Below are 12,634 nucleotides of genomic sequence, written 5' to 3' on the forward strand. Positions count from 1 at the left end.
CATGTTATAGATCCCATAGGAAACTGTCTTGGAGCTACTAATACAGGTGCGCTTATCCACGGAGTGAATGATGATGAGTGGGGCGAATCCACAGTGACAACTGCACAGCTGATATTATTCTCCGCGTTGTGTCAACTTTTACAAGCGAGCTTCATACACCCGCATCGCGAATCTTCAGAGCGGGGCGAATCGGCGTTCACACGTAAGAAGTTATTTCGTTACAACGAGGACTTACTGCGTTTTAGTGGCGAATCTTCTTAGGGTGTGGGTGTATCCTCCGATGGTGTATGTAGCCACCGGTGGCGCATACCCGAAAGAGCGGTCCTTAGAATGTCCGCTGGTTGGCGGCACTTGTATATGGTGAATACATGATGAAAAGATGTGCGATGGCTGTACTTGGAGTGTTCACTAGATAGATGGATAGACTGATGGACGCACTGACAGACAGAGGGGCGGACGCACGAACAGACGCACGGACGGACAAACGGGCAGGAAGAACGGACGTACGAACGGACGCATGGAGGAACGCACGGAAAGACGGATGCACAGACGATCACGCGGATGGACGGACACACGAACGGGCGCATGGACGGACGGAAGAAAAAACGATTGGGCGGACGAAAGCACGGACGGACTGACGAACGCTTCGTCCCGCCAATCATTATTCACTCAGTGGATATGCTGCGAGGCCTGCGTCGAAAGCGCGGAATATTCACATCGAAGCGTGGAAGGGTGCCGTGTCCAGAACCCATTGGAAACTGTTTTGGAGCTACTAATACAGGTGCGCTTACAACGTACCCACTGGAACATCAATTGATTCGGTGGCTGATGACGATGAAGAATTGTACCTGAGCCCATTGTAATAGGTTGGAAGCATTCAATCACTTGTTACGCGATTCACATAGTTTGACGTCTGATTACACAATTCACATTCTGTGTTGGCTGGTTGCTTTTTTTACTCCTCTACCACGTTTTATTAAGTATGAATGCGGTTCCTTCCAAACGTGACTTTTGTACAGGGTTTTCGTGCACAGGAGTTTGGAGCCCCGGCATGACTCTGTGGTGGAATACTGGGCTGCCACGGAGAGGACCCAGGTTCGAACCCCGTTTTATCCTGGATACTTGTGTTTATGTGCGTGCGTATGCGTGTGCCTGCAAGGAGGCGGCTAAATAGACGCAACGCGCACTCGAGAACGTCTTGTGTGTTTTGTCCTCAACGAGACGAAACCAAGCACTCACCATGACATTGGCCGGAACGTTGAAAAAGATGGCCGAAGACCCGGTGTACACAATTTTCTTGTCGATGATTACGGGCTTCGTCGTGGAGAGGTCGGCGACGTTGCATATATTCTCTGAAATAATCAGAGAGGGGGTCAATAAAGCGGAAATAATTGTCATGAACTCCCTGAAGCATGCTAAATGATACCGCGTTTGCTAGACACCGACAAAAATTAATGAAAATGTTACCGATTCCCTTGTTTCATTACTCGACATTACTCAAAGGCGAAAGCCGTCGTTTTTTTATCTCGTCTGAAGATTGTATTCCTCCCGCACCCTAAAGCAGTCTGCACCTAACGTGGTTTCACATGGCCTCCGAGATTAGAGTCGTTGCAAAGATTTTGCAGCCAATTTTGTTTTACGCTGCCTCCGTGATCGGTCCACCTTTGACAAAGCGACGTTGTCACGTGATGAAGTCATAATGTGACTCATATTAAGTCACAAATGTTACCAATATGTGATGTCACAGACTGCCAGTGACGCCACAGGTTGTCATGATATGACTTAATGTCACGTGGTGCCATCCCAAGATTATCATTTGCTACGCCGCTAGCGTCGACGCCGGTGAAAGCCAATATTCGGGTTTGAAGACGTATCTATCCTTTTCGCCTTAACATAGTTCACTAAGCGACATTAATCAAATCAAGCCCATAAAAAACAGCCATTCGCCTCATGCTGCCAGTTCGATGGAGATTTTTCACCTGCGCCAGCACTTTCCACCCTATAGGTTTAACCAGTGTCACATCGTCGACGTCACAACCAGTGTCACATCGTCGACGCACTGAATCTGTGAAGTTCTTGCGGTTTATAAATAACCCTTCTAACCGGCTCTCTTAAGATTGTTACCTAAATCTTGCTGTGCAACCTGGCACTGGAATTATTCATTACGTAATCATTGCGCCTTATTTGTCCTGTACATACACTTAAAACCGTTTTTGTCATTATGTAATCGAAAACTGCAATTCACGGTCTGGGTCTACTCGTTGATATCCTTTATTTTAGGAAGCTAATAAGTCACGAAAATTTACTTTATTTCACTTACTTACATTCATATTGTCTGAATTGTTCAGTGTTCTGCAATAGCCCATCACGACTGCAATACGTACGTACGTACGTGCAAACAAACAAACAAACAAACAAACAAGCAAACAAACAAACAAACAAACAAACAAACTTAAAACTTTAAAACGAGCGATTTCAATCGAACTCACCGAATATGGTGACTTCTTCGTTGGTTTCGAGGAAGTAGTACATGTATGACGTAATCCCTTCGGCAAGAATCTCCAAGAGACCGGTACCGTTCTCTCGGTTGTGGTACTCCCTGACGAATTCGGACTCGTTCTACGAGACAAGAACGACGGTATTACCGCACATATACCACACGCGTTGCGAAGTCGTTTTTTCTGTCTAAAAATGCTGACTGCGCAAGTGTGACTAATAAGATACCTAAAAACCGGAAGTTACTTTTTTTCTGTGGGAACAACGTAGTCAGCTACGCCTAATCGTAGCGCTGTATCAGATAAAACGTCAAACTTATTAGAAATTCGTTGTAACGCTTTGTGCGACTTACTTTGTTGGGGTTTGTAACCTCGACATCGACGTGGTACGATTTCGATATCAGATCCGGGAACCCTTTGTAGGCTGGAAAGCAAGACAGTGTGGCATGTATTATTGCCTCGATATTCGCAGCACGAAGGCTCGTTCACTCATTCACAGCGTACACACTGTAAGGAGAGTGGAGAGAATGAATGCCCTATAGCTGCCCCTTTGATATATTTTACAAATCTTTATATCGCCATCGTATGTAAACCTGAACTGCCTCATCATAAAATATATCGAACACTAGGCTCAATCGGGCCGAATCCTACCTAAGTCCGGTGTATCTTTTGTTGTTTTGTAACGGTTTCCCAAGTACGCGAGCACTACTCGGCCGATGTAAACCTAATAAAGATAAGCAATTTGCCCGCTAAACTTAAAAAAAAAGAACAATCACTGAGGTAGGTGAGCTTTTCCGCTGAAAAACGCTTACTGCGGAGAAGCCGTTTCACACTTCTCCGCTTACTGCGGAGAAGTGTGAAACGTGGTTGGCTAGTGAGTCATCATCATCTAAAGTGACACTAAAGTGAAATAATGAATTGGTTTAGACTAATAAACTGTGCACCGAAAAGTCTAACGGTTTTTTTGTTTCATCATAACATATTCATTACCAGAGGAAACGATGAAGGTCAAAGTTCCATTTTTAAATCTCGCGCCGAAAACTCCGCGCATGACATCACAGACTTCAGAGAGTATTCTGCGTATTTTAGCGACATTGCGTCAACGAAAGCTTTCATAAACTTGGTATGTTACGTCTGTGGCTCTTGCAGAGAACAATGTACTTCATATTTATTATTTAGAACTACGCATGACCTAGTAGACGCCATCAGAAGCTATGCCGTCATGGCATTTGACGCAATTGTTTTCGCGTGTTTCTTCGATTACTGAGCGTCTACTTACGACAAAAGATATTTTCTCGATATTGCGAAATTGTAATTTATTAAGAAGTGAAAAATTATTATTTTATATAGTGCCGCTTTTAAGCGGGTTCAAAAAGACTGTTAGAAATTCGAAGTGATGTTGTTGCAGGACTTTTACTCTTTCTGCTTTTATTATAACTGTACTTTGTCCAGAGTAACATCTTGTTGGTATTACAGATTAATTATGTTATTGATGTGTTAAAACGATGTGTAAACTATACCTAAAACACTCAAGTCTAATTCTGTTTTTTTTATACTCCTCTGCAATACTTCCATCTGGTTTGAGTCCGGAATGCGAAAGTTAACCGTATAGGCTTACTACGTTGCAAATGCTTTTTTTTTCTTGTAGATAAATCAATTTCGTTGGCTACTACCATCAAACATCGTACGACTTCGTTTGCGAAGTACGGGTATACCTAGAATACGTACTGTATGAATATCTCCTTGCATGCATGTTTCTGTAACCACAGCTTTATGAAAGACATAAGACATTCTGCTCAACACTTGATATTTAGGCGTAAGTTAAAAACAAAATTTATAGAGCCCTCCACTACGGCGCCCCTCATAATTGTATCGTGGTTTTTGGACGTTAAGCCTAAACTATTACTATCATATCTCCCTTCCTTTTTTAACATTGCGAGTAATCCCTGTGAATTATCTCCACAGGACGCGGCGAATTCTCGTGCCAATAAGCGTTCGCTCGCTGTCGTTTCCAATGCTCGCCAGCACTCTGCTGCGTAAACTTGGGCGTCTAACTATGACCCCGTTCCCGAATGAACTACCTTATTTTATGTGTCCATCTTTGAGAGGCATTAAGGACGATCGAACTTGTCGATGATCTTCTGAAATTAAATATTAACTCGCTTTAGTCTGGTCTCACTTGGGCTAACATTAAAGGCAAACATACTTGACAGAGATGTGTCTGGCTGGGTGAAATTATACGAACGAACAGGCTCTCCAGCCGCGTTTATTCTAGAGTTTTTTAATAATGATAACCGGTCCTACTTTTCGAGACCCATTGGGTATCGTCTTCAGGAGGTGACTTTCCAGCCGGCTCCAAAGCTAGCGACTTTTGGTAGCGACTATTGGTCGTCCCCCTAGTGACATAACACTTGAGAGGCAACCACTAACGTTTTTTAAAACGTTGGCAACCACTAATAAAAGTTGCTAGCTTCGGAGACGGCTGGAAAGTCACCTCCTGAAGATTATACCCAATGGGTCTCGAAAAGTACGGCCTGTTTTTGTTATTAAAAACTCTAGAGTAATCTTAGCTGGAGAGTTTGTTTATTCGCATAAGCAAACTTAATTTACGAACAGCTTTGTGCCTAAGTTGTCAACGGCTGGTAAAAGGGGGAGAAAGAAAACGAAAAGTAAGTCAGCACTTACTAGGCTGTTGTGCGAGTGTGGCGACGCCTGTGAGCGCCACGCAAAGTAGTGCCGCGGTCCAGAACCGCTGCATCTTGGAGGATATTTCTGCCACAAATCGAAACAAAAAAAAGAAAAAGATTTATATGTGTCTCGTGATCTGGGAGGATTATTAAAGATTCCCAAGCACTTCACTTTAAACGCATCACGTAAGCTACACACGACGCCGAAGCCTACCCCCCCCCCCCCCCAAAAAAAAAAAAATAGCTGTGTGTTTCACTTCAACGCGTGCATCCATCTCTTTCCCGACGCATGCTTCTGCTTGCTGTGCATGTAGAAATGAAATTGGATACGAAATGAAAATCTTGAAACAAATGCGAAGTGGCGTGCATTCGCTTCGTTCGCTAATGACGAAGTCGGCGGTGTTGGCCGCGCGACTCCCGATGTGGACACGAGGATGTAAAAGGCAGCGTTAGGACAAACACAAAGACCGAAAATGAGACAACGTATAACAGTCTTCTTTATACCATTCGCATTCGTTCTACCTCTGCCTTCTACAACATCATCAATCCAAACCCACCTATCTGTTTATTTCTTCGATGTAAACGTCTCGAACAAGTGCGGAAAGTGATTTCCGCCTCTTCGACGCTTTCGCTCACCCAGTGTGAACGCGGACATACAGTGAGCAGCGCCTCGTGAAGCTCACCGCTCGAGGAACCGAAGTACTTGGTACGTGCCTCTGCATGTTTGGGACTTCAAAATATCAACCTCCTAGTTCCCTCTCCACCATCGATTCATATGGAAGACAATACGAACCGGGATGATATTGTCGCCCTCATCACAGCATGCGCTGTGAAGTGAGCGACTTATTCGCACGCTATGAATGTATTGCACCACTCGGCGAAGTGTAGCCGCATGCAACGTGATCGACTGACTCGCGCAGCCGAGTCTGAGTGTAGTCGACAGCCGTGTATTAGCAGTACACGACTGTAAGAAAACAACAACAACGAAGAGGAAAAATACCAGAAACAAGAAAAAAAAAATCTACGCATTTCCCCGCATTCAATCATGACGAGTGGGCGAAGCACTGTTGTATTGAGTTCCGTTTTGCCTTCATTATCACCGTTTTGTGGTCCGTGAAATATATTCAATGCTTCTTCGATGGTATGTAAGCTGAAGTTGGCAAAGACGAGATCTATGCGCGTTTTTTTTTATAATTGGGTATATCCACAGGGGTGGGTGGGACAGCCACAGCACAGTGTGCACATAATGCTTTACAGATTTGTAGCTGGTACCTCGCTTATCAGCAGAACGGCATAGTGGCATATTGGCATAGTGGTCGCCACCCCACTTACCGAAAGTTACTATGGGCGTGGTATACCTTGCCTGTGCTGTGTCGTGATGGACATACGGTGAGTGTATAGTGGGTACTTTGCATGCACTGTGCCCGAACAGCGGACAAGCCTAGACCATAAGGTACTCCGCCCCTAAACCAAAATAAACTCGCCGACATCCCGATCCGCGGAGCTGTATCAGCAAAGCCGTATCAAACGCCACTCACGCAAAAAGTGACAGGCGGGGTGGGCTATTACTTGAGAGTAATGGTAGTGGCGGTGATTGCTTTGTGATAATTGCGACCGTTCTCAGCAAGATGAATTTCTTCCTTTCGTCGAGCGCTGTATTCATATACTGTACTTGTAGTGTCTTTCATTTTCGTGGTCTACCCACGACATTTTAGAATGAACTGAGCGAGTTGATAAGCGAGTCCCCCTTTGATATATGAAAGTGGGAAACACACGCGGCGAGAAGGAAAGACCGTTCGATGTCATCGAAGGCCTAGTGTGAAGTGCAAAGCAGCTGCCACCTAATCGCTGCCGAAAACGCGGGGAAGGGTGAGCTTATCATTCGCAGCTGTCTTATCACCCAGCATGCGGTTTCAAAGCTTACTTTTGTGGTTCCCTTTAGTGAAACAAATACTGAGCTCTGTATTGATGACTTATTGCAAAGATTGATTGATATGTGGGGTTTAACGTCCCAAAACCACCATATGATTACGAGAGACGCCGTAGTGGAGGGCTCCGGAAATTTAGACCACCTGGGGTTCTTTAACGTGCACCCAAATCTGAGCGCACGGGAATACAACATTTCCGCCTCCATCGGAAATGCAGCCGTCGCAGCCGGGATTCGAACCCGCGCCCTGCGGGTCAGCAGCCGAGTACCTTAGCCACTAGACCACCGCGCCGGGGTGACTTATTGCAAAGAAAGATGTGCCGTTTGGCTTCCATTGTTCAAGGGCCCTTACTCCACACGCAGGTAGTCTTGGTGTTTCAGGCGCGCACGAGTTAACAGCGAAAACGCGTTCATCGGCTCGTCTGTCCACCTCTCAGAATGCCCTTCCACCGCGTAATGCAAGGAGCGCGCTCATCTGATAGCTGAGAAGAACGGGAGCACGATCGTCTGTCGGTTAAGTGGCCTGGAGGGAGAAAAGAAAAACTGCAAAAAAAAGTGGCCGATTCCACAAACAGTGAGAATCGATTATATGCGAAGCACTAATGAGAAATGTTGATATGTCACTTTAAAATCAGCACAACGTTACGAGGTGGAGGTGGAGACCCGGGAATCGAGCCGCACTGTGTCTTTGGTGCCAGTTTTTTTTTTTCTTCTAATTTCGCGGGATGCGGTTACGGACGCCGCCGGCGGTGGCGGTGACGACAACTGCGCGTTAAGGTCCCTAGATGAAACAATCTAGGGACCTTACTGCGCGTGACATGAGCTGTTATCTCACAACAACTTTCGCTCTAAAAGTTGGTCAATTACGTCAGACATGGATCGTCGCCCCTAGCTGTCGGCCGGAATCCCTTGGGACAGGGCAGCAGCAAAGGGGTTGGCTGATAATGTCATGCTGAATGTTGGGTCCAGGCTGCGGAGCAGGGCCTACCAGGATTCTACAGTGTGGGAACCATCGTTTCGACTTCGACATGTCCACGCCTTGTGAACTAAGTTAGCCACCGCATCACAAAATAGACACTGGGATCGGAAAACTGCGGGGTGCCACATGCTGTAAAGTGCGTTGTTTCGAAAAAAACTCCAGTCTGTAACTTTCGCCGCATAACCTCGTTTTTCTTACATCGGCAAGTATAAAGGAGTGCGCTGTGTCAATGCTTCCTAAAAAATTATGCCTCGAACGTGAGCCCCGAACGTGCTGTTTTAACCTCTGATTTTACCCTCCCCCTCCGGTCCGCTACGAAGGCGAACGCCTCTGGCGGCCAGCCCCTGCAAACACAGCAATGCTCTCACAGTTGCCTCCGAGCAGCTGTGATGTCACGTGACAGAGCGGTACGGTATAATGTCACGTGATGGAGCAGTGCGGAGGCGAGCGTTCACACGCGGCGAACGGTCGCAACACGCGGCAGCAGGCATGGCCTCCGAGATTGCGCGCTGGCAGGAAGCTCCCTATCGAAAAAGAGAGCGGCGTTCCAGGCATACTTTTTCTAGGAGGTGTTGGCTGCGTCCAGGTGTCTTCCTTGTGTACTTCAATTTTTTCGCGCAACTCAGTTAAGATGAATTACCGACTCGCCCGCTGCGGTCCGTGCTTCCCAAGTATACCCAAAAATAGGGACAACTCTCTCAGCAAGAAAAACGAGGTTATGTGGTGAAAGTTACCGGAGCCTGGAATTTTGTGTCTTCTGACCACATGCAGGCGAAACCACTAGGGGGCTGAGGTGTACAGCTTCACCGTAAAGCTACGACAACAACAACAACAACAACAATAAGAACATCAATACTACTACTACTACTACTACTACTACTACTACTACTACTACTACTACTACTACTACTACTACTACTAGAAGAACAGCATCGATGGCCAGGAGGAGAAAATAGGTGAATGAGTAAAACTGCCAGCAGTTTAGGAGTCCTGCTTTTTGGGCGCGTCTATAGAAGGCGAGGGCTGAACGAGATACACAAAGGTGCAGCTACCGTCCTTCTGGTACTTGTCCTCTGCAGACAACTGTATACAAAATAAATAGGTGACCTTTTCGTAACGATTCCCGCTTTCTTTCTTTCTTTCTTTCTCTCTCTCTTTCTTTCTTTCTTTCTTTCTTTCTTTCTTTCTTTCTTTCTTGTCTTCCTTTCTTTTTCCTTTCTTTCTTTCTTTCTTTCTTCCTTTATTTCTTTCTTTCTGTCTTTCTTCTTTCTTTTATTTTCTTTCTTAATATACGTTACACAGGCGCCAAGCAGGAAGGAAACTCCCGTAGATTTACATTCAATTGCATGCGAGTGAAGTCGAAGTTAATTACGGAGTGTAACCCTCGACCGACGGCGTGGCTCGTAATCATATCGTAGCGGAGAAATGCGCAAACACCACGGATTCAAAGTAGTAATTTAGCCACATGCCACAACCCTTTTGTGCCACGTGTACCGGGGTGGGGGAGGCGTACCGAAAGCGTAGAACAATACGAGCACGGTGTCGATTTCACGAGGAACTCTCCAGGGAGATTATAATCACAACGGAAATGGAGCGGCAACTGATGTGGGACGCTGACGCCCCGCGCTTATCTGTGGAAAAAACGTATCGCCTTTTTTGTGTTCTTATCTACATTCCTTTCAAGGGGAACATTGAATGGAGGGGTTGCTACACTCTACTATAGGCATTGAAATCCACATGCAGGCATTTGGAGCCAGAGAATATATATGTCCTAGAAGGACATGAAAGTTAAATTATGGTCTGTGTGTATTGCCTAACTTCTTAAAATCTTTGAAGCAACGCTAGATAGAGAGCGCTTTCTTCTTCTTCTTCTTCTTCTTCTTCTTCTTCTTCTTCTTCTTCTTCTTCTTCTTCTTCTTCTTCTTCTTCTTCTTCTTCTTCTTCTTCTTCTTCTTCTTCTTCTTCTTCTTCTTCTTCTTCTTCTTCTTCTTCTTCTTCTTCTTCTTCTTCTTCTTCTTCTTCTTCTTCTTCTTCTTCTTCTTCTTCTTCTTCTTCTTCTTCTTCTTCTTCTTCTTCTTCTTCTTCTTCTTCTTCTTCTTCTTCTTCTTCTTCTTCTTCTTCTTCTTCTTCTTCTTCTTCTTCTTCTTCTTCTTCTTCTTCTTCTTCTTCTTCTTCTTCTTCTTCTTCTTCTTCTTCTTCTTCTTCTTCTTCTTAAAATCTTGCTGTTGTTGTTGTCGTCGTCATCGTCGTCGTCGTTGTTGTTGTTGTTAGTGCTTGTTGTTGTAGGTGCTTTTTTTTTAAGTGGGGCGAGGAATGATAAGACGAGAGTACGAAAGGATAGAAGGTTGGCTAGTTGGTAAGGATTCATCATAAAGGAAGGTAAGGTGTGCAAACACGTGCACAAGAGTTGAGAACAAGAGACAGAATAGACCGCGCTTGTGTTGTCCCGTTCACATCTGTTGTGTCCGTGTGCGCACGCCTCAGAATTCCTTTATGTTAGGACCAGAGTAAACAAGAAAACAATGCCTATAGACTTCATATCTGGTGGAAAGGGGGAAGCGACGCAAATGCTTAAAGGAGTGGGCGGGGCAGGTTTTGTGACTGAGGAAGCTCTTATCGACAATTTTTTTTTATTGCCCCGCCGCGGTGGTCTAGTGGCTAAGGTACTCGGCTGCTGACCCGCAGGGCGCGGGTTCGAATCCCGGCTGCGGCGGCTGCATTTCCGATGGAGGCGGAAATGTTGTAGGCCCGTGTGCTCAGATTTGGGTGCACGTTAAAGAACCCCAGGTGGTCTAAATTTCCGGAGCCCTCCACTACGGCGTCTCTCATAATCATATAGTAGTTTTGGGACGTTAAACCCCACTTATCAATCATCAATCAATCTTATCGACAAGGAGCTCGGACAAAACGATTAGACCGCTGGGCGAAGTGCTAGAATCACGTGAGGGTGGATCACTGTCTGGATCGATGGATTGCTGGCTGTTGCATTTGCCCGTGCCTAATTTTTTCGCCTTGAATAACTCGTCCATGCTCCCCTTCTTTTTTTTTCTAAATTCTTGCTACACTGTTTTTATTTCGGTTTTTACGATTTATCTCTCTCTCTCTCTCTCTTTGTGTGTGTGTGTGTGTGTGTGTGTGTGCGTGCGTGTGTGTGTGCGTGTGTGTGTGTGTGTGTACTTTGTTTAATAACATTGCATCGTTACAAAGCCAAGGAATTACTGATAAACATTTTCAGAAAGGAATGAATGAACGAATGAATGAATGAATAAAAATTACAAAGAATTGGCAAGGGACGAGAAGTTCTTTCACGTATTTCTCTTTGACCGGTAAATTCGAAATGTGGAATTGGTTTCTGGAAGCATCAAACAACCACGTTCTTTGAAAATCTAAGTACCTACGTTGCTGTTTTATTATAGGTGGAGTCTCGCCGAAAAACAAGAATTAGATAAAGAAAGAAAGAAATAAAGAAAGAGTGAAAGAAAGAAAGAAAGAAAGAAAAGGAAGAAAGAAAAGCAAGAAAGAAAAAAAGAAAGAAAGAAAGAAAGAAAGGAAGGAAGGAAGAAAGAAAGAAAGAAAGAAAGAAAGAAAGAAAGAAAGAAAGAAAGAAAGAAAGAAAGAAAGAAAGAAAGAAAGAAAGAAAGAAAGAAAGAAAGAAGGCGCCCCGAACAGTGAATGGAGTTCTTTACGTTTTCGTTTCTTGTGAAGAGAGAAATGCCAATTCTGAGCCTTCAAACAGACTTTAATTAGTGATCAGTTTAAGAAAATGGCACATTCTTTAGCAACTTTTGAGTATGCACGTATTAAAAGAAACGCGTAGTGAAGCTTTCGTCGAAGCCTATTATCAAAGAGGGATATATCCAACCACCGTGAAGCCTGAAAACGAACGTTCTATTGAAAAGTGATTAAGAATCAAAGATAATGATAATTACATTGGGAATGGCTTCAAAAGATCTTTGTGTGCTTACATATGTCATAATTGGTTCGGGTGTGGGTGTTACCTTTGTACGGTTCACTTCCTGTGCAAATCTGCAACGTAGAGAAAGTTGCATCACGGAAAGATAATGGTGGAAAGAGATAACAGATAGAGATCGAGAGCTGTATATGAACAAGACGCAAAATAATGAGCGCATTATTAATAAAAAAATGATGCCAAATTTGCTAACTTGCAATGGGAAAGGATTACATAGAGGGAGAAAACATGAAGATGAAAAGAATAAGGAGAGAGAGATGTAAAAAATATTAAACGGTCGGCAAATGATCGAGGTACGCAACATTTATTGTGGCTAAAAAACGGTAATATTTTGACACAACAGAGGCCATAGCTGGCATTGGCAACTGCGCAACATAGAGCAATAAAGACAGGAGAATATATATGTAAGAGATGGGTGACACGCCACAGCCTACTATAAATGTCTGAAAAACCCAATGTACTCAGGCTGACTGAGTGACTGAGTTGTACGCCAATGCACATAATATTGGTATGAACGACATCATCATCATCGCAGTAGCGTCATCGAGCTGCTCTCTCCAGCTGTTTCTTTTCGTG

The 12,634-nt window shown here is 44.5% G+C and overlaps 1 protein-coding gene across 3 annotated transcripts in view; it reads right to left on the minus strand.

The window, feature by feature from the left end:
* The window catches only part of LOC119163731 (uncharacterized), a 54,421-nt gene that overhangs the window by 39,044 nt on the left and 2,743 nt on the right, over positions 1–12,634 (minus strand). For all 3 annotated transcript variants that reach the window (XM_075873467.1, XM_075873468.1, XM_037415794.2), the window contains exons 2-5: positions 5,181–5,267; positions 2,849–2,919; positions 2,490–2,619; positions 1,240–1,352 (exon numbers count right to left, since the gene is read on the minus strand). In XM_075873467.1, the coding sequence (XP_075729582.1) occupies positions 1,240–1,352; positions 2,490–2,619; positions 2,849–2,919; positions 5,181–5,253 (387 nt within the window). In that variant the 5' untranslated portion in view covers positions 5,254–5,267. The remainder of the gene's footprint in view (positions 1–1,239; positions 1,353–2,489; positions 2,620–2,848; positions 2,920–5,180; positions 5,268–12,634) is intronic.

The sequence above is a fragment of the Rhipicephalus microplus genome, chromosome 9 (genome assembly GCF_043290135.1).
Source record: "Rhipicephalus microplus isolate Deutch F79 chromosome 9, USDA_Rmic, whole genome shotgun sequence".
Lineage (NCBI taxonomy): Eukaryota > Metazoa > Arthropoda > Arachnida > Ixodida > Ixodidae > Rhipicephalus > Rhipicephalus microplus.